Genomic DNA, 22,385 nt, shown 5'->3' with positions numbered 1-22,385 from the left:
AGAGTAGAACATTGATTTTGTTATTTTCTGTATATTTACTGTAGTTACTTTGCCGAATGGGAATTGAAAAAGCAAACACAAAATTTATTGTGTTAGTGCAGTAGATTGTATACTGAGGAGCAAAGAGTGTTGTCATCATTAGATGTAGATCCCTATATGGCTATACCAGCTCTCTTATGCTTATTCATGTACAGTACAAGTGTATAGTAGATAGCGAGTTTCTAGCTTCTTAGCCTACTCGAGGGTCTTCACCTTCCTGGTATTTTTAACTAGAGCTTAGAAGTTAGAATGACTCAGTACTTCCCACATAAACTGTTACATTGAAAAGAAAATGACAATATATGGTTTTGATTCATTAACACCTCAATTTCTCTTCCATCCTATTTTCATCCATTTTCTCTTTCTATCTCCTATTTTTTTATATATCACATCACTATCATATCGTTCATTTCTCGATCTTTTCTTCCTTTATAGGTAGGGGTGAATTTTGGGCGTGAAAGAAGTTTTATACTTTAATTGTTATTTGTTACCTGTGTGTTTGAAGTGTTTTTATTTTTCTGAACTGTGTTTCAGAATCAAAAGTCGGTAGTTTGCTGGGATTTTAGCTGTGTCTGAGATGCGGCGGTTAGACAATGGAGGCAAGAAGCATGTTATGGAGTGAAGAATGAAGTGCATCCAGCATCAGCACCACCTGTATCTAGTGGTATGAATACTGGTATGAGAGCAGAGGTTGGAGTCGAGAATTTCGTTAGAGTGAAATGTTTAAATGCACCCTTTTGCTTAAACTGATTAATTTAAATGTTTAAACTAAGTAGTTTAAGATAGGAGGTTTTCAGAAAGTTATTTTGTTCTTGTAAAATTGGTACATGTTTTAGTTCTTTTGTTCTTGTAAAATTGGTACATGTTAATTTTGACTCATTATAGAGAGGGATAAGGCTTTTGTTGTTGTTTTGTATAGAGAATACATAAGTTATTTGGTTTAAGTCCCTTGTGAGTCATAACCATTTTTGTTAATCTTGTAATTTAGCTAGTGCAGTAAACTATCATGATCTCTTGTAATCTTGCTCTTAAGGATAAATAAATTAGATATCAGATTGATGAATGAAGACCATTGATATGAGATGTCATGAGCAATTTATTTTGTTCAAGTTAAATGTTTTTACGGTGAAATAGTTCTCTCAAATGCTTTTAAGGTGACATGTTTCTCTCAAAGTTTGCAGTATCAGGAAAACCCAAAGATAGATTATCAAGAGCCTAGGCATTGGGCATTTACACAATTCAAACATATGTTGCTTGGAATCTTCTTGAACCATCAATGGGAAAACTTGATTTTTAGGCTATTGTAGATGAGGTTGTCTAACTTAAGTAAAGATAGACTGTTAAGAGCCCAGGGCATGAATACAATTCAAACAAATGTTGCTTGGAATCTTCTTGAACCATCCATGGGAAAGCTTGGTTTTAGGCTATTGCAAATGAGGTTGTCTTAGTTAAAGTATTAAATATCTCCTAACCTTTAATTTAAAGTCCTGACTTCACTATTCACGGGACACCTTTTTTTGTCCCAGTTTCGTTTGGGTTGGGCCTGTAGCCAATCCTGGCCCTGAGTGGATTGTAGGGTTTTCGTACGCCTAGGTCGCCAAGCTTGAGGATCTCTTGACATAGAAAATCGGACTTCGTCGCATCAACCTCTCATCACAACAGCAAAAATCTACCGTCGTAGCCCTAACCCGTCCTCCCACACCTATTCAATGTGTCCCAGATGCTATACTCACAGCTGTATCGTCTTTTCCCGTATCTCCCTTTGCTGGATTCTCGCTTAAAGATGGGTGCTGTAACCCTACGAAGTTCCTCTAGCACCCGTTCTTCTATATCGCTTTTCCATGATTTCCTCCTTAAATCTGCACAGTTAACGCTTCTTAGGTACCTTCAAGCTCTCAAAACTAGCTGGTCATTTTGCTTTACAGGTTGTCTGCCTACACCCTACCTCCCCCTCAATCTTCTTTACAGCTTGGCTGATTTGATGCAAATGCCCAAATTTATGCTTATAAATTGAACCCTTTCCTGTGAGTATGTTCATCTGTTGGTTGTTCATCCAGTTCCCCTATTTTTGCTGCTCTGTTAAGTTAACCCTCATAATGGCAGGCATGGGCGGATAAGTGAATCCCATACGGAGCATTTCAATCTTCAAATCCTTGCAAGATATTTATTATTTTTTTGTGAGAATATGTTTATTGTTTTATCATGTGTTTTGTATAATTTTCTTAGCATGTAATTTGTGATTGAATAGAGATTTTGTGTTACCAAATGCATAAATTTCTATGCCATTTATCTGAATGACTGCTCAGGAATGTTGTTAGAGCCTTGTCCTTGATCCTTTCTGTGTTGCTTTAGCACTGATAACATAATCAAATCATTATGACGTTGAAATCCTTATATTCAATGTTTGGTATCATGTTACTTATCCTTATTGTTTTATTGGCAGATTTCCTGATCTAGGGGATGCACTTGAGAAGCTATAACTCAATGATGTTGCATTGAGGGTGGCCTTAGACTTATGCTGGAAAATAGCGCACTGAAGGATTTGCAATTAATTATTTTAAGAGTTTGTTTTTTTATTCTGGTTTACAGTTTGAACCTGAGACCTCTGGTGCTATGGGATTTCGCTTTAGATGTGGGTTTTTGGGTCTTCACCAAGTACAAAATCTATGGTCTTTCATTAGTTTGAATATGAAGTTTCACCTTTTTATTCTAGCTGTATGCCTCTCACTTGTGCTCTTTCATTAGTTCCTTTCGTATCTTGATGTTATTGACTTTTTTCTTCAATTTTAGGGAACTCTTCTAAAATCACAGAGGATTTAAGTTGTGGCTCTCTTGTCAGTAATGAATTTGAGCAACTGACCATTTCAAGAACTACTGAGACAGATGAGTCAGGTGAAGAGTCTTGCATCTATTTTGTTTTCTTATATAACTTCATTTCTCTCTTGATTTTGTACTCTTTTCTCTCCCTCTCTTTGTTTAGTTTCTTTAAATCCTTATTTTTCAGCACAACAACAGCAACACTCATCTTTTCCTCAAACACCAAAAAGAATCACTTGAAAGGTGAAACCATCAAAGCATTTTCATTGCTATTGTTATGGCTTTGTATCCATTTTTTAGTTTTTTAGTTCAATACATGCCTTTCTTTCATAGTCTCCTGCTTGATTGGAATTTATTACTGGGTGTTAGTGATTCATCACATACTCTGTAAATTTCTCTTCTTTTCCAGTGGTTGTAAAATGGGTATTTTCTTTCTTTCTTTAAGGTTGGATTTGTGCAATTCAGAAGTTGAAGGATACCATATTCGTTGCTCATGCGCCACTTGACAAGGCAAAGAAGAATGGGGCACTGGCTAGCTTGAACATTTTTTCAGTATTGGTCCAGGGATTTATAAAGGATGAGTCATTTCAAGGTGACCTTAGGATTCAGATTTATGTCAGGAACCATAATGTGATTCAGAACCTGCTCCAATCATCCATTGAAGTTCTATTTGGTGTTATTAAATTTTGTTTCTGTCAAGCCTGAATAGCAGAATCAAAGACTACTTATCAATTTTCCATCGAGAGTTGTGATCCCTAGTCTTGGTATACAAAATGTGAGATGTTTCAGAAAGTTGTGATCTCCTTAGCCATAGCATTTTTTATGTACTCGAAAGTTGAGATGTTTAATGTATATTACCTTTTCAAATGTGATTATCATTTTCTTCAGCTAAATATTTAATACCTTCCAATGTACAGCAAGGTTCAACTGAATTACTTAACTGTGGTGTTGGTTAAGTCTTACATGATGAAATCTGGTGTTGGGCAAGTCTTATATTCTTGTGTGTTTTTATGTTCATCTTCTGCAAGCAATAGATACAAAGAAACACTAGCAGTAGGCTCTCTTGGTATAAGAATCCAGCATCTATGTTTACTTTCTCACATATTAGTAGAAAGTATGATTTGTATTTCTGGTGTCTAGTGTCAACTACTACTGTTTTTTCCTTTCTTTTTGGCAACAACTTTTCAATAGAAGGCTGATATGGTGTCAAGTTTCTTTTACGAACTGTCTACCTTGCCATTTGCCAATATCATCACTGCCTTCATATCAAGTAGAGCAAGGATGACATAATACAAAATTGTATTTTGGAAGCTAAATAGGTGTAATTTGCAAGCTCATAAAGAGGAAAATGAATTTGAAGTTCTTTTTTTTTTTTGGATATTGGGAGGGACTAAGCCCGAAAACTAAACACGACGCGACCTCGGGTAAACAACACCCGTGAAATCAAAAAACAACAAGTCCTTACAACTAGGAGGTGGATCATCAAGAACATGAGTACCCAACTCGAAGGAGTGAGCCATATTAGCCAAACAATCCGCAACTTGATTCACCTCACGCAGTGTATGAAGACACTTGACTTCCCAATCCTTTAGCATCATATGCTTGATCTGCAGGACTAAGGAGGCGTAGGGATGGGACCTCTCGCAGTTGCCATTGATAAGGTTCACCGCCACAAGGGAGTCGCTTTCCACAATTAGTCTACGCAAACCACGGGTCCAAGTCAGATGGAGCATGGTAAAGACCCCCCAAAGCTCGCTCGAAGGGACATTAGAACGCCCCAAGTTCCTACTAAAACCAAATACCCATTTGCCATCAGCGTCCCTACAAACACCCCCACAACCCGCTGCTCCTGTATGCTGCTTAACAGAACCATCAACATTGCATTTCACCCATGTTGGAGAAGGGGGAGACCACCCGACGTCAACATCTTGGCGCGGTTGACTAGTAGGGGCATGTTGCAAACGAGCCAACGTATCCTGGTCACAAGAAACATACTCGATCTGGAACCTTAGCGCTGCTTCAACTATCCCGCGCAGATTAAAAGTTCCCCTATGGAAAATAACCTCCACACGAACTTTCCAGATAGCCCACAGAAGAAAGGAAAAGTCCAGAGGTCTTGATGATCCCATAACCCGAAACTGGCCCTGAAGGGAATCATAAACCCAGTCTCTCAACTCCACCTGCATGAAACGCGCGAGATAACGCTGATCGACCACTTGAAGCCACAAGGGTTTCACATACGAGCAATCTCTGAATATATGGAGAACAGTTTCATTCTCTGAGCTGCACAGCGGGCACCGCGGATCACTTGTCATTCTAGACTGCCACCGTCTAAAGTTCACCCAAAGACCATTGTTAGCCAAGCACCACAGGAAGTGAGTGATTTTATACGGCCCTTTCCAACGCCAAAGCATCCTCCAGTCCATATTCTGGTCCTGAATAGCTGGAGGATCAAAGGCCTCATAGGCAGTCTTGGAAGAAAAGTGGCCATCACTAGAGAAAGTCCAACACAGCTGGTCAGGACCTATGTTTGGAGAAGGAGGTTGCATAGCTAAAATCTCAAACACCACATCATGAGGCAACGGGTGGTGAAAGAGATGAGTACGCCACATTCCAAGCTCAAAATCAAAGTAGTCCGCAACTGTTTTAATGACATCAACAGGAGGAACTTCTTGAGAGGTAGAATTAATCAGGGAAGTCCCTGAAAATAGCCAGGAATCATACCAGAAGCGAGCAGTAGAACCATCACCTATTTTCCAGCGAAGATTATTCTCAACATCGGACCAAGTACTCCTAATTGCACGCCAGACATGTGATTCACAGTTCTTCCGATGGACAACTGGAACATGGTCACTTCCACAAGAATATTTATCCCTAAGAACACAAGCCCATAATGCGTCTGGAGTATACACCAAGCCCCATCCCAACTTCATGACAAGGGACTTATTAAAATCATTCATTCTGCGGAGGCCTAATCCCCTATGCTGCTTGGGAAGACAAAGCTTGGACCAAGCAATGGAATGAGCTCCATGGTCTCTATCGGTGGTTCCCCAAATAAAATCCCTCTGCATTCTCTCAAGCTTTCCACACACTTCCTTTGGGAGGAGGCTCGTTTGCATGCTATAAGTTGGGAGGGCAGCAATAACAGACTTAGCAAGAGTCACTCTACCTGCAAAATTCAACATCTGAGCCCTCCAGGAAGAGAGGCGTTTCTGCGTACGATCCAGGATGTATTGATAGCTAGAGGCCTTCACCCTCTGATGGGCCAGAGGAACACCCAAGTAAGTAGTAAGCCCTATCCCAAAGATGTCTGAAAGTTGTCTAGCTACCACCGATCCCACATTCTCTGACACCATCAGGCGAGTCTTAGGCACGCTGACCTTCATTCCAGAAGCATTACAAAAGTCATTCATGCAACCCATTATGCACTCCATTTGGCTCACTGAGGCCTCACCAAACAGGAGGAGATCATCAGCAAAGAAGAGATGAGATATAGGAGGACCATTTCTCGAGAGTGTAATAGGCTTCCAAGCTCCATTATTAATTGCATCACCAATAGAGTGAGCCAACCGCTCCATATAGAGGACAAAAAGATAGGGAGACAGGGGATCACCTTGCCTCAGGCCTCTTTGAGGGGTGAAAGATGAAGACCTACCCCCATTAAAAGCAACCTGAAACCTACAAGAGGAAACACAAGACATAATCAAACTACACATATGATCCTCCAGGCCAATCTGCTGGAGAGTCTCTAACAGGAAAGACCATTTCAATCTGTCATACGCCTTCTCTAGATCAACCTTAATCGCAATCCAACCACGTTTCCGCTTCAGGTATCTCATAGAGTGGAACATCTCTTGAGCAATAACAATATTGTCAGAGCTATGCTTGCCAGGAACAAAGCTACACTGGTTCGAAGAGATAAGGTTCCCCATTACCTCCCTCAGCCTATTTGTAATAATCTTAGTAACAATCTTATAAATTACATTACAAAACGAAATAGGCCGGTATTGTGTAATACGCTCAGGAGCATCCACCTTGGGAATAAGCACTAGAAGGGTGTCATTGACCTGGCTGATCAAAGAAGGGTTAAGAAAACACTGCTGAACAAATCTAGTCACAGAGCCCCCCACTTGCTTCCATTATGTTTGGAAAAAGACAGCTTGAAGACCGTCGGGACCAGGGGCCTTCAACGGTCCCATGCTAAAAATGGCGTCCTTCACATCATCCTCTTGGAAGCTTCCTTGAATCAAAGCCAAATCCTGCTCAAGGACAATCGGAAACGTGCAAGTAGTGGAAAGAGGAAGGCCACCACCTTCGTCTATGTAGCTCTTGGAAGCTTCCTTGAATCAAAGCCAAATCCTGCTCAAGGACAATCGGAAACGTGCATGTAGTGGAAAGAGGAAGGCCACCACCATCGTCTATGTAGCTCTGCTTGAAGAAATTCACAGTAAAGTCCTGTAAAACATCAAAATCAGTCAGTAAATTATCACCATCATCAATAAGAGCCTCTATTTTATTCCGTTTCCTTCGAATAATAGTGGTCGTATGAAAGAACCTCGTGTTCCTATCACCAAACTTGAGCCAAAGACACCTTGACTTCTGGGCCCAAAGCAATTCTTCTTGGAGAATCACAGTATTGTACTCCTGCCACAATTTTTCCTGAAGATTTTCCAACCCCTGATCAAAGGCCATGCTCAGACGGTTGTTAATCCCTTCCAAGCGCTTCATAATACGACGCTTCCTATGGAAGATTTGGCCAAAAACATCATCATTCCAAGTAGTGGCAGCACCTCTGAAGTTCGAAGAGTTGGTAAGCCAATCCCCATCAGGGTTCCAGGACGAAGCCATCAAGTTCGGGAAGTCATCATGCGTTAACCACCCGGCCAAGAACCTGAAAGGTCGTGAGAAAGCTCTATTCTCCATGATACCTGACACAGCAAGCAACAACGGCTTGTGGTCAGATTTCAACTGGGGGAGATGGAGAATAACAGAGTCTGGAAAGGAATGGAGCCACTGAGGATTACAAACTCCTCTATCAATCCTCTCCTTCACCCCCCGGCCTTCCCAAGTGAACGGCAGACCCTTGAAGCCCATATCAGACAAACCACAGGAAAGGAGACACGAGTTAAAGCGCTGCATGGATGCTAAGTTTAAACCTGCTCCTCCAAATTTGTCAGAAGCTTCTTGATAAGCATTAAAATCACCAATCACTACCCAAGGGACATCAAGCCCATGGCTGAGAGAAATAAGGCTCTCCCACAAAGTATCCCTGAGGGTAGGCTGAGGGCTCCCATAAACAAAGGTTGCCAAAGCTACCTGGGAGGTGTCTAAGAAAGTCACTCTCGTATGGACAAATTGCCGATGAGAGGAGAGAATGTCAAAGCTGATGACATTAGTATCCCACAAGAGCCAAATGCCTCCAGAAAACCCAACAGCATCCTCAATGTGAACTCCTTGAAAATCAAGTTTCCGCGCAATAGTCCTTGCTTTAGTACCACTCACCCTAGTCTCAAGAAAGGCTACACAAGAGACAAAGTGTCTACTGATGAGGTCCTGCATAAGCAGCGGAAACCCCTTAGCTCACGCACCTCTAACATTCCAACATAAGATGTTCATCATTAAAAACCAAGGGGTGAGAGGGCCGAGACACCAAAGCAACTATGCTGATCTCTTGGTGGAGCCTGGGGCCAAGCTCCTATCTCTCTCATGCTGCACCACATTCTCAGCATCACTAGAATCCACGTCCTGGTACTCCTGGTAAGACACATTTGTTTTTCCATGCTCGCCAGATGCAAGCGAACCTGGTATATCCTGTTTGGGTGCATTCTTGTCCTTACTAAGAATACCCTTAAGCATTATTGGACGCCCACCACCTGGAGAATTCCCTTTGCTATCTTTTTATGTGGGCCCCTTTATTAGAACCTTTTGCACGAGCAACTTTTTTCAAATTGGTAACAGAATTGGAAGCTTCATGATGCATCTGTGCAATACTATTGATTTCACCAACAGTTGTCCCCACTTTATGATTATTCTCTACACTCAATTCCATATTACCCACATGTATATTACTTTCTCCCATGATTGTCGGCCCACTCATAACTGACATGGTTGGCATTGGCGTAGTCAACGAGCCATTAAAAACATCATTATTCTCTTGGCTACGTAACTTGCTCTGAGTCAAAGTATTCACTTTAGTTTCAGCAGCCCCTCCTTCAATGATGGGATCCTCATTAATAGCAATTACCTCTTTAATACCTTCCAAAACAGACCCATTATTGCCATAACTAGTCTCCCCTTGATCACGTAGGTAATTGAACCTAGAGCCATCATTTGAATTCAAATTTGATTTTGAACCATAAATGCTTCCCTTTGATTTCGCTCCATTCCCACCTCTCCGTTTCTCTCTCTTGACTATCATCCATTCCCCGAACGGTTGTGACTCCGCTGTCGGCGACGACTGTTGTGTCTGAGCCACTGTATCCTTCCCTTGGGCCGCTTCAACACCTTGTGGTAAGATAGAGAGAGGACAATTCTCTTGCCGGTGGCCAAACCTGCCACAGTGGAAGCAAATCAAGTTCAAACCTTCGTACTCAACCCTGTAAGTCTGATCATTCATCGAAAATTTAGCAACAAGTGTCTTTCTTAGGTCAACCTCCACACAGATCCGGGCAAAGCTACATCTCTCAGAGCCAACATTTGATTGTCCACCATCTTTAGCGATCTTCATGGTATGCTCATCAATACGCAGCATTCTGCCAAGGTTATTTCCAATCCGCCACAGGAACCGTTTCCTATACAGCTCTACAGGGAACTTTGGAATACGCACCCACACAGCAACTTTCCCTGGGACTCCTTCCTCTGGCACAAACCCTGGCTTCCATTGTTGGATAATCAGATAGTGTCCCATAATAACCCATGGAACACCATTAAACACATGAGCATAGTCCGCCTCATTGCGGAAGCGAATAATGTAGAACTCATGGTCCAGATCAATGACTTCCATTTCACCCATGGGCTGCCAGAGACGCTCCAGGCGAACCCTAAGGAGGCTAAGCCCTAGTTATTTTCCCAATAGCTTGACAATGATAGCTTTCTTCCAAGACTTGCAGGCTTCCTTCAACTCTTGTTTGGAAATCTTGATGACCGGGTATAGGGGATCTTGTGGCACCATCTCTTCATCCCCCTCCTCCAGTTCATCATCCTCCTCTTCAGCATCTGACCCGGAGTTGTTGATGTAGTCCTCCTCATCGTCTTCATCTCCTAGGTCATTCCCATTGATACCAACGCATATATCCTTATATGAAACCAGTTTGCTGTGTCTGGACTGGCACAGTGTTTTGAGCGACTGTGTGAGCCCCCTTGGCCTTGAACGTACTACGCCAGAGGTTGTCAAGCTCCTCCGGCGACGCCCCCTTGCCCCCCAGTGCTCTCGCTCACGTTCGCGTTTCTCATAACCCTAGCGGAGCAGGTTCTCTTTTACATATCGTTTTATTTATTTATTTATACGAATTTGAAGTTCTAATTGTGATGTCTCTCTTGCTTGGGTATTCCAAGTAAATGTTACTGACCTTTTCACAATGTCCCTCCTATTTTCTCTTAAAATCTTTTATTGTTGTGAATGATAACAAGGTTTGATGGTGGCTGCAATTTTGAGGGCCTTAACACATTGGCAATATAGAACAATTTCTAGAGGCAAACATTCCATATTGCACAATCATGAAGCTATTCTTGGTCCCAAGACAAATGATTATATTTCTTTCTATGGTCTAAAGATCTCATGGTAGACTTTACGTGGATGGCCATATGCCTACAAGTCAACATCTTATCTTATTTTACAATGCTATTAAGAGATCCTGAAATGGTTATAGAAGTTGTAGTTTGCTTAGGGCTTTAAGCCCTCCACATTAGCAAAAAAAAAAAATGTTGTAGTTTGCTCAGGATGCATGGTTATAGAAATTATGTTATATTGTATCATTTAAAAACCTACTCATCTAAGGGTATAATTGTCATTTTTATACGCACACGACACAACTTAATAGATGAAACAAAAAAGAGGACACCAAATAGGGATAGAGGATCTTCATCCACCCTTACCTTGAAAAGTCAAACTGATGCTTCTTTGATTATGCAGAATATACAGCGTAATTCTCTTTATTGGATTCCTGATAGGGCACTGTGTGAACCGTGTGCGTGAACCGTGCCTACAGTAGCAGTTACACCCAGAAGTAGTAGTTAGAGGTTGTTTTTATTTAAATTGGATAAGTTATTATTTGCTAGTTGTATATGGTTGTAACTGTCCAGGGGTGGATATTAAATATGAGTTGTGTTTGTTTATTTGTTTCATTCAGAAGTTGGGTGGTTGTCTTAGGGAGAGACTAGGCTCTCAAAATTCCAGAATCTGTAGGAGAGAACTGGCTCTCGAACACCGGTGCTTGTATAAGTATTGAATAATTCCAATCTGTTCCTATCAATTCCCCTGTATTGGGTGACATGTTTAGCTGTTGAGAAACCTATACAAAGTTAGGTGTTGGTGAAACATTTGGCCATTTGCATTTTATTTCACCCCTGAATTGAAATTCTTAAGAACTAGATACACATGCAGGGCGTATCCAGGATTTTCTTGTTGGGGGGCGAGATATAAGACTAAAAAAATCTTCATTGAATATTATATAAACTTTAAATAATAAAAATTTATTTAAATACAACTCTTCGTTCTTTCATAGTACTGAATTTATCAATTATGGTATCAACATAGATTTTTTCAGCAATTTCTCTCTTGATATATACAACTAATAAATTTCTGAGAAGATCATTAATTACTTCAGATTTTGAATTGATTTTGTTTTAAATAATGAAACTTTGTGATAACTGAGGAATTCGACTAAAATTCTACAATGACAACAATATTTTTGGGGGAGGGGGAGAGACTAAAACTACAAAAAAAGACTTATTGTCTGTAAACATTTCAAATTGGGGGGCGATGACCCCTGTCAGCCCCTCCTAGATATGCCCCTGTTCACAGGGTTTTAAATTATGAAGAATTAATGAATTTTTTTCATATTATTTTTCTGAACATCTAAATAAAAGCTTTTCCTATAGGCTATACCTTTGCCTTTAACATATATACTTGATTTCAGCTTTAAGACTGATACTTTCAACTTACGTTACATGATAATGATAGCAAGGCAAGACGCTAACTACCATCTTGTGTTTTGTACACAAAGTGATTACCTTTTTTACCTCATCACGAACCAAAAACAGTTTTAAGCTTGGACAATATTCTTCCAATTAAGACCAAGATCATTCTTGCTTAATCAAATGCTTTGTTTCCCCAATAATTACATACATGTAAAATGGATGGAAATGCTACCTATTATAAGCATCTTCTAGCTTTTTTTGGATCCATGTTTCTGAACCGCTGGTTTTTGTAGTGATAGGAGTGTTGAAGAAAATTAAATTTTCAAAACTCCTGTAACATATCACAACAAGAACTGCCTGTCTTCCTTATACAAAAAATGAGTAGCAAGCCAAGGTTCTGAGTGTATTACTTTTGACTGTAATAGATTGTGGTCTTTGGTGCTTCATAGGGTGCCTGATATATATTTAGAATGGGATAAATAGCCAAGTTGGTCTCTAAATGTATCAGCTGCCTTCAAGTTAGTCCCTAAACTTCTAAAATGCATCCCGTGGTCCCTAGATGTGGCAAAAGGCATTCAAGTTACTTCATCTTAAAATTCAAAACCCTCAAACTTCCGAACCTACAAAACTCAAAACCATCATATTCCTCCTTCCTCTTCTTGTCTTCTTTGTTGATAAAAAAACAAACCTTTGTTCCCTCTTGTGTTAGAGAAAGGTTTGATTCCCAAAAAATCCACAATTTCATTTTCAAAGATGAATATATTGCAAATCAAATCTGGATATCCATTAGATAAATCCAAACAACAGGAATCCATAGTAACCCAACATAAACCGTGTTTCCATTTTTAATAAACTCGTGCCATTGATAATCAACATCCTTAAGCTCCAGCACTGCCCTTGATGGAGAAATTATCGGCTGAATCTGTAAAAAGTAACTGAAAGAAAAAAATTTATCTTCCTATTCCAGAAAGAATTGAACCCAGAACCATAAAAATTTAATCCAAAACTCATGTTCCCCTCCGATTTCTGACTCATAACGCATACAATTTAAATTGAACCCATAAGGCCAGAACCTAGCAAAATTGAACCCATAACCCATTTCCCCACCAACAACTTCATCCAGATCTGCAAGCAATGGTTTGTGGGGGTTTTAGATCTGATGTTGACGTTGAATACGGTGGTGGGGCGATCTGGATGAGCGACTCCTTCTTCACTGATTCCTCTTCTAGCGGTGTGGGGGTTCTTCATGGGTTGGATTTGATTTGGGGAGTGATGATTTCACATGGGGTTGCTGCTGGTTCTTTTCGGTTTTGTGGGTTTTGGGTTGTGACTTTGCTGAAGCAGCAACTCATTTTGATTTGGAAGCAGAATGGGAGGAGGTTATGGGGTGGTGATGAAGATGGTGAGATGATGAAGATTAATTTAGGGTTAGAGTTTTTTTATTTACTGAGTTATTTTCTTATTTGTTTAACTATTTTATTTTATTAATTTTTTAGTTCAAATGTCACATAAGCTTCAGCTTTCACACAAAAAAATCCATGTCAGTATTCCGTTAACGTCCGTCACATTATTTAACGCCAGGGACTAACTTGAATGTCTTTTGCCACATTTAGGGACCGCATGATGCATTTTAGAAGTTTAGGGACTAATTTGAAGACGGCTGACACATTTAGGGACCAACTTGGCTATTTACCCATTTAGAATGAGGTTGTGAGTGAATTACTTTTGATTGTAATAATTGTGATATGGGATTGTAATAAATTTTCATTCCGAGTTTCAACCAATAGTGGTCAATATATTTTTCTAAGATGAAGATTAATTTAGGGTTAGAGTTTTTTTATTTACTGAGTTATTTTCTTATTTGTTTAACTATTTTATTTTATTAATTTTTTAGTTCAAATGCCACATAAGCTTCAGCTTTCACACAAAAAAATCCATGTCAGTATTTCGTCAACGTCCGTCACATTATTTAACGTCAGGGACTAACTTGAATGTCTTTTGCCACATTTAGGGACCGCATGATGCATTTTAGAAGTTTAGGGATCGTGATTTTCAAGTACAACTGCATGATACATGGTACCAATAGGAAGTGTGCTATGTGAAGTAGTCATTTGTGAAGTAGTCATTTATGAAAATAGCAATACCAAGTGTGCTATGTGAAGTCGTCATTTTAATTAATGCATAAAATGAGTGGCTTATTCTATGATTGTTTATGAAATTAAGTCAATCAGGTACATACTGGTGTTGAGAGGCATTCAAACTACGAATAAAGTCAATCAATGAATTCAACTCATATGAACTTTTTAATTTTTTATATAAACTTACACAGCATTCAGAGTCTGAGATAAGAGCTACAAAGCTAATGGCATATTGCCAAGACAAATTCAAGAAGGCAACACCTATAACAAATATTCTCAATTCCTAGCTTCATTTTTTTCAAATATCTAACTAAATTCAAGAAGGCAACACCTATAACAAATATTCTCAATATCTAACTACAACATCCACTAATCCATCTCTTCTTAGCAGATAAGTAACAAGCTCTCTGTCTGATTATCCAGAGAGTAGGAAGGAGTACCCATTGAATTGAATAGAGAAAAGTTAAAACAAATGCCGCATCGATCTCGATGCATGTGGAAACAACACCATCCAATCTCATAATCAGCTTTGACAAAACAGTTTTCAGATCTCCTTAATTTTTTGAGGCATAATAAGCTCAGATCCCATGCGTGTTCCATATTCCCAAGAGGTGTAAGACAGGATGGAACAATCCAAGTGGCTTTACTCTAACATATTTATCAGGCTCCTTTCTTCTTTTGGTCTTTCATAGATTTCACCTCCTTGGTAAACATTCTAGGAGCAATGGCAATGGCCAACATCTCTTGGAATAGCAGCTTACAAGCATAAGGAATATAAACCTGCATATACAATCAGAATCAAACATTCAGCACAATGAAAACATAGGACTTCTAACAATTATGCTTTCACCTAACAATGTTACAACATAGGACTTCTAACAATTATGCAGAACATGAAAAAATCTTTCACCTAACAATGTTACAACATAGGACTTCTAACAATTATGCAGAACATGTAATAATCTTTCACCTAACAATGTTACAACATAGGACTTCTAACAATTATGCAGAACATGTAATAATCTTTCACATTACAACATAGGACTTCTAACAATTATGCAGAACATGTATAAATTATATAACTATTAACATAAAATAAAAAGATATCTTGAGTTTAACTGATAGATGAAATATTCTACCATGATAATTTCTGACTGATTAGAGGCAATATTGTGACTGAGGCTTTTCATACATGATAGAATTTATTCACCACTACAGACATACATGGTCACCCAGTTTTTCCAATACATCTGTATGGGCTGGATGTGTAATACTATAAAACAAGGTCCAAAAGGAGCAGCTGAAGTAGATTAATTATGCAAGTATCAAGTTTTAACCTACAAAATAGGAAATACATACATCCAGCAATGAAACAAAATATCCCAAAAGATCAGATGATGATTCGGGATTTCGATACATATTCTCTTTACTTCAGATGTAAACAATTTATTTTTGACAAACAAATCCTTGTTTTGCAACTTAAATCCATTAAGCTATCCTAACATGGCATAAACTTAATTTGCAACACAACAAAGTCAACTAATGAAGTGAACTCACTAGATCAACAATTCCAGTTTCACTATGGCGTAAGCTAATGCTGTGATCACGTCTTCTTGTCCTATTTAAAAGCAATGAATTACTTCAGTAAATATAAATTTTCATTTTGGAAAATATTTGTCAGGATGTTGCTAAATTTTATGCTTACTGGTGGCGCAAGATCCCCTATACTTGGACCTCCCTCTAGTTCGACCACGGGGTCTCCTGAAGCATTGGTAGTAGATGATGCATTCGGGATCAGGGCTGCCTTATCTTTGTCTGGGGTTTATCTCCTCTATTCATCTTCTTCGCTCACAGATTACAACTGAAAAGTGTGAAGCAAATCAGGAATCAAGGGTAACATATCCTACAATAATCGAAACCATTTCCAGACTACAATTCAGTCAAACTACAGAACCATGATTCAACATAATATACCATTTTGGTTAAAAGAAACAGAAGAAGAGAGTTCTAAGATACTCACTCAGTCGGAGAAGACTGGCGGTGGAAGAAGTAGTTCCGTGACAGTGACCAAATCCACCATCGCAAGGCTCCGACCAAATTCTCCATCGCAAGGCTCCGACCAAACCCACCATCGCAAGGCTACGGCGACCTCAATCTATCAAAATCAGGGATTGCACGGTGCCAAGCCATCTCAGGGAGAAGCATCAAACCCATATTCAACCCATCCATGAAACCTGATCCATAATACCCGACCCAGATACCAAAATATAAAGGGGCTTTCTTGTCATATACACATTTAATTGAAAAAATAAATATTTGTTTCCTTTAACAAGCAGATCCGGTAACCCATTTCACACATAGCCAGATGACATTATCTAATTGGACCATCCCTATCTTGCACCGGTGCAAGACCCACACCATATTGCACTTTATCCTCCACCGGTTAAGAGTACAAGTAACATCTTCGTGCATCTCATGCACGAGTAAAGTATACATTATGTTGAAAACATCATAATTTATTGGCTTAGTTACGCGATTTAGGTCCATCAGAGATCAATTTATTGCAATTGGGTCCATTCGTCATATCTCTGTTAAATCCTTCACACTGTTAGTCTATGTGACTCTCATTTACAATGTGGACCGACGTTTTTGCCACTGGGATGCCACTTTATTAAATAAATAAAATATAATATAATTAAATAAAAAATACTAATTAAGTAAATAAAAAATTAAAATACTAACCTTAATCTCAACATCTTTACACCGCCATCATCCTCAAATCAACATTTTCACCCTCCTCACATCAACTTCTTCACCTTCTTCATCATTGTTTGCCAGAAACCCAACCTCTGGCCACCACTCTCACTAGAAAATCGCGCAACCAAACCACCACAACCCCATTGCAACCTACCCATAAAACCCCAAACCAATTTTATTCTCCCTTCAACCACCGCGACACTATCTCCTCAACCCTTACCTCCACCATGAACGTCGCCGCAATTGTCACTCTTTGCGACGATACTGAAAGGGCGAACGTGAAGTATGATGTGTCATGTTTAAGTGGAACAAAATAATTTAAAATAATATATGTGCTACGTTAACTAGGGTTTCCGTCTAGTTTGGATGAAAAAGTTATAACTAATAACTAATGACGGAAATCATAATTTTGAAGGGATGAAAAATTGAATTTTTTTAAGGACTAAAATAAAAAATAAGGATGAATTGGTCTTGTCTTGTCCTATACAAACTCTCTGAGACAGTACAAGATATTTGACAAACGTTAGCCAGAAAAGAAAACGATGAATTGCTTGAGCTCAATCTGTTTCAAACCTTGTGTTCCTTCCAAGGTGCTTTATCCCAGAACCAGCTCCACAAAATTCACAACCATGGTTCGTGCCAGTCTTCAAGATCCTCAACCACCCAACACTAGCCAACAACAACAGCTCAACCTCTCCGTTCTTCGCTTCACACTGGGTCTCTCTCTCTCTCTCTACGCACACACATGGTGTAAGGGTGCATTTGTGACATTGTTTTCTCATTGATATTTGGGGTGTTTTTGCTTCAGGGATACCTGGGTTTGATGAATCCTACTTGCCCAGATGGATTGGTTATGGCTTTGGTTCGCTTTTGCTCTTAAATCACTTTCTTGGTTCTGACTCAGCCACTGTTACACCAGCACAGCTTGTAAGAGACGTTTTCTTCAAAAGATATTGAATGTGATTTTCCTTTTTTTTATTCAGTTAAATTTATTTATCTTTCTGGGTGTGGGATTTAATTGTTGTGTTTTTTCTTTGTCATGTAGAGTACAGAGGTTTTGGGTATGTCATTGGCTTCATTCTCTATTGTGCTGCCTTACCTTGGCAAATTCCTCAAGGTATCTTTTATCTATGTTTAGTAATGCTTCCATCCAGCCTGAATGAATTTAATACATTTAATAAGACTTGCAAAGATACATAGGGAGCTCCATAAATTTAACAAGGCTTCCGGTTTCGGTAAAACATGCTTACATTAGAGGAGAACATTTGTTTTAATTGATCTTCTTTTGTTTGAAAATATATGGAGCTCAAATATGAAGTTTTTCATGTATTATATTGGTTCTCAGCCAAGTCTGGGAAATTGTTAGGGTGCCCAACCAGTGGATCAGACGACTCTACCAGATGGAACGCAGCAAATATTTGTCATGTCAACAGATATAGTGGATGGATTGAAGGAGGACCTGGCTTGGGCGTCGTACATTTTGCTGCGAAATTTGAATGCCATTGCTGCGATATGTGGCATAGATTTATCATTATTAGTTATAGGTCACCTGTAAGTACCACATTAGGCTCTCATTGAGGCTCGTGGAATGCTCTATCCTTGGATTGGAGCAACCTCCTCGTGCCCTGAACTTTTACTGTAAAAAACTAAGAAAAAACATATGGTAGGTTGATCCAAAAAAAAAGAGAGAAAATGATATGGATACTTGTGATTATAAATTATATATAGTATTTGGCTATTTGCTGTGTTTTGGTGAATTATATTTGTCTATGATGAAACTTTGAAACTGCTAGCTCAGAAAATAAAATTGTCAAGTAATCGAAGTGTAAAATGCATGTGAGTTCTGGTGGAGTATATGTATTGCTTAGCCTGCTGAGCTGGTAGAGGCTGTTATGATTGGTCAGAATAGTTAGTAGTTACCAATATATTTCGATGGTTACATTGTAGTGAAAGGTTACTGCTCATGGAGAATTTAAATATTGAACTCTGTTCGATTCAGTATTACAATTCTTTCCCTCAATCCCGTGCACTTTTTTGTTGCTCTTATGTTGTTCTTCGTTTAACTTAATCTTGAAATGATTTCCATATCTTCAGCTAATTTTTATTCAAGGAGATATATGTGCAAGGGGCTACTGGAACATAACAGACGATTCATCAACAGAAATTCTACTTGGTTTTTTCAAGAAAAAAGTTGAAAATGCTCGCCTCTATGATTTGAATGACACCCTATATTTTCCTCAAGATGCAGGTAATAACAATTTTTTATACTATTGGTTAAGTATGCACATGGAAACTGAATTATGAAAGTAGCTGTCTTTTGGTTAGGTATGCTACAAGCATGAAAAACATCCTTGTATTTAGTTTAACTATATTAATTGTCTAGAATAGATGTCCCTCCAATACTTCAGACTAAAATATATGGTTGAGAAAGTTTTTAAACTTGAGACTGGGTCACTACGACTGGGTGCGGAACTAACATTTTGTTTTATGAAGTGTTTCTTTTCCTTTATAAAGTCGGAGCCCATCCAACCCTAGTTTGCTCACTAGAAAGGACATCTCATTTTCAAATACACCGTGATGGTATGAAAAAAAGGCAATCTGCTGCTATAAAGTTTTAGGGTCCATATGCTAGGTATGAGACTTGACTCTCACATTTGAAGTATTGGATTCTAGTGTGGGGTTTATAAGACGTTGTCTCTCCAACTACAACGGCTAGCTTTTGTTGTATGGTTCTGCTAAGATGCTTGTCGTAAGCTCCAGCCATGGTTGGTTTAAGGGAAGGGTCAAACCCATTGTGAGTCTATTTGTGTGCTATGGCAGGGGGAAGTGTCAAACCCATTGTGGGTCTATTATAGGCAGCCTCACCTTACATTTACAAGATGCTGATTCCATCGCTTGAACCTCCTAGTCATATTGCAATTTCATATATATGTTTATATATATATATATATATATATATATATATATATATTTAATATTTCTGCAAAAGACCACAAAGTGACCGAAACTGACCTAAAGTAACCGGTAAATTACAAGGAGCACCGGAGGGACCACCCTAGTATTCGCCACAAAAGTGATATAGGCTTATTCTTCTATTTCAGGTGTTCCCGTTCGTGAGTAATTACCGCTGAAATCAAATGTTGCGGTCATTTGAGATAGAGATGTGTATGCAGCATATACCTGGCCATCCTTGCAACTCACAATACTGAGGGAATTTACAAAGATATTTGATATTGTATATTTTAAACCTTCGCCTCGCCATCCTTTTGAAAAATCATCTTTGAGAGTCACAACAATACTGAGGGAATTCACATTTTCATAAACCTGCCCGAACCAAATAACAAAGCTGTAAGTTCAGCCACTGTCAAAGGCTGTGAATCAATTATAACCTTTAGATAGCAGATACCAGTGCTAGTTCTCTCTCTGATTAATTGGCCTTGGCTCACCTCATAAGTAACACCAACATTAATTGAAGCTAGATGGCGCAGAGTGACTAAAGAAATTGTCCCAGATCCTAACTAGATGCATAAAGCCCTTGGTCTCTATTGTGAAAATGACAATAGCTTTGCTACAATGTCCTTTTTCAGTGCTCAAGGTAGATGAAAAGGACTATCCTCTCCCTTACTTCTCTTCAGCAGAAGAATATAGTAATAGACTTAGCCCTAAAAAAACTCCCCAGATTTGTAGACTAAACAAAAGCCCAAGCTTCCTGAAATATTCTCAAATCCGAATCAACGGCTTAGGGTTGCAAGTGCGAGCAAGAAGAAGACCGAGAGAAGTACGAGGGAGGAACCCTAGGATGCGAGCGAGAGCGGGAGAGAACCATGGCCGCAAACGTGATATCGAGAGCTGAAGCAAGAATCCATGGTTCGAGATCAAGATTGATTGAGAGTTGAAGAGAGAAGCGTGGTTACGCGAGATCGAGATCGATTGTGAGCTGGAGATCTGCTATATATATTTTTAATGCCTCGAGTTAGGTGGAGGATATATTAGCCGACGGAACTGAGTCTAAAAGAAGATTTTTCAAGGATATTTCTCCTTCCCTAATAATGCTTCAATTAATATTAGGAATAAAGGCCTTATTTATTAAACTGATGATTAAATCTAATCCTTACTGACATGACTTGCCCTTCACTTTGAATATTGTAAGGTTTTGTACTTTTGTTCAAATAAATTGAAAGTTTGATGAACTTTTTTCAGATTCTGACTTTCAGGATCTGGTACCTAAAGGAACTAACTCTCTACTGGTGCAACCAGTGTTACAAGCTTCTATCGATAATGCTACTGGCTTGCAAAAACCTGTGGGATTTATTCTGCTGTCCTCAACCTTGAGGTATGCATTTAGTATTAAAGACAGAGCCTGGATTGCAGCTGTGGCCAACAAACTAAGAGGTAAAGGCATTAGCTTGTTTACATATTTTTTTTATGAATTTACACTTCATATATAAATTGTCAAGTAATTATTTCCATTGTAACCCTTTTTCTTCCTACTTGAAATGTGTCTGTCAGCAGCTTTATTGTTGGAATCGATACTAGTTTTTCATTCTGATGTTTCAAAGAATTAACCTATAGCATGAATATTGTGCAAGGCTTGTGAGATTTTTTGAGATGTATTTTTATATCATATTATTTAATTGATATGTAGATTGTAAGATTAAGGAAGTACAATTAAAATTCTCTGCTATACAGGTTTGTTTACAATTCAATCTTGTGACAGAGTTTATTGATTAGGACAGGTTGCTATTTGTGGAAGAGTGCAATAGAGCTAACCAAATATACTTCAATTGCAACTAAAAAACTTATGAGGAGAAAGTGGTTTGTTTGTAATTGTTGTGGGGTTGTTCTTTTCTCTTGATTTTTAATAAATTCTTTTGTTCTCTAAAAAAAATTGTATTTTGACACTTTTTTTTACCATTTCACATATTTTGACATTTTTTTTTCCTGTTTTGAGATTTTTGTTACCTTATATTTGATTTAATTTTACCACTTAATTTAGAAAACTGAACTATACATTATACACAATTCTGATGCTAATTTTTTTATGATACAACATGGGTCTAGCCATCTACTCACCTATGTCAATTCAAGAATATATGGAGTCCAAACAAAATGAAGCATGGCATCTACATGATAGAGGGAAACGGAAGGCATATTATTTTTTTGATAAGCGGCAACTGAAGGCATGTGATTTTACATATCAAAATTAGGGTTTTATTGGTCATCTTAAGGGAAGCAATTAGGAAATTGAATACTCTTGTGGAGTATGTTAGGACAAAACTGGTTTGCAAGCATTTGGATGAGGCTTAAAATTTCTTTCTAGCAAATTTTGGAAAAGTGGGTGAGTTGAATACTCATTTGAATCTGTCACAAGATTTGATTTATTTTCTAAATGAGTCATTTCCTATTATGTAATAAATCTATATTTGAATTAGATCTATAGCAGAAGATTTATTTCTTTATAGAAGGACATTGTGTGTTTAAATTGGTGCTTGTATG

At 38.6% G+C, this 22,385-nt stretch overlaps 1 protein-coding gene across 1 annotated transcript; it reads left to right on the top strand.

Moving 5' to 3' along the window:
* The first annotated feature begins 17,390 nt into the window (after positions 1-17,390).
* On the top strand, positions 17,391-21,620 carry LOC130736592 (protein COFACTOR ASSEMBLY OF COMPLEX C SUBUNIT B CCB2, chloroplastic-like). Its single transcript, XM_057588406.1, has 7 exons — positions 17,391-17,606; positions 17,698-17,816; positions 17,935-18,006; positions 18,256-18,396; positions 18,984-19,137; positions 21,090-21,281; positions 21,535-21,620. Exons 1-7 carry the CDS (start codon positions 17,432-17,434, stop codon positions 21,618-21,620), a joined length of 939 nt encoding a protein of 312 aa, XP_057444389.1. The 5' UTR covers positions 17,391-17,431.
* The last annotated feature ends 765 nt before the right edge of the window (positions 21,621-22,385 follow it).

Source organism: Lotus japonicus, chromosome 2 (genome assembly GCF_012489685.1).
Source record: "Lotus japonicus ecotype B-129 chromosome 2, LjGifu_v1.2".
NCBI classification, from domain to species: Eukaryota; Viridiplantae; Streptophyta; class Magnoliopsida; order Fabales; family Fabaceae; genus Lotus; species Lotus japonicus.
This window is presented reverse-complemented; position numbering and strand designations above follow the sequence as displayed.

Bases quoted from the DNA above. Each gene is read 5' to 3' on its own strand.
- LOC130736592 (XM_057588406.1), top strand. From the start codon at position 17,432: ATGAATTGCTTGAGCTCAATCTGTTTCAAACCTTGTGTTCCTTCCAAG. The intron at 17,607-17,697 runs GTCTCTCTCTCT...TTTTTGCTTCAG, and splicing joins CGTTCTTCGCTTCACACTGG to GGATACCTGGGTTTGATGAA. The intron at 17,817-17,934 runs GTAAGAGACGTT...TTTGTCATGTAG, and splicing joins CTGTTACACCAGCACAGCTT to AGTACAGAGGTTTTGGGTAT.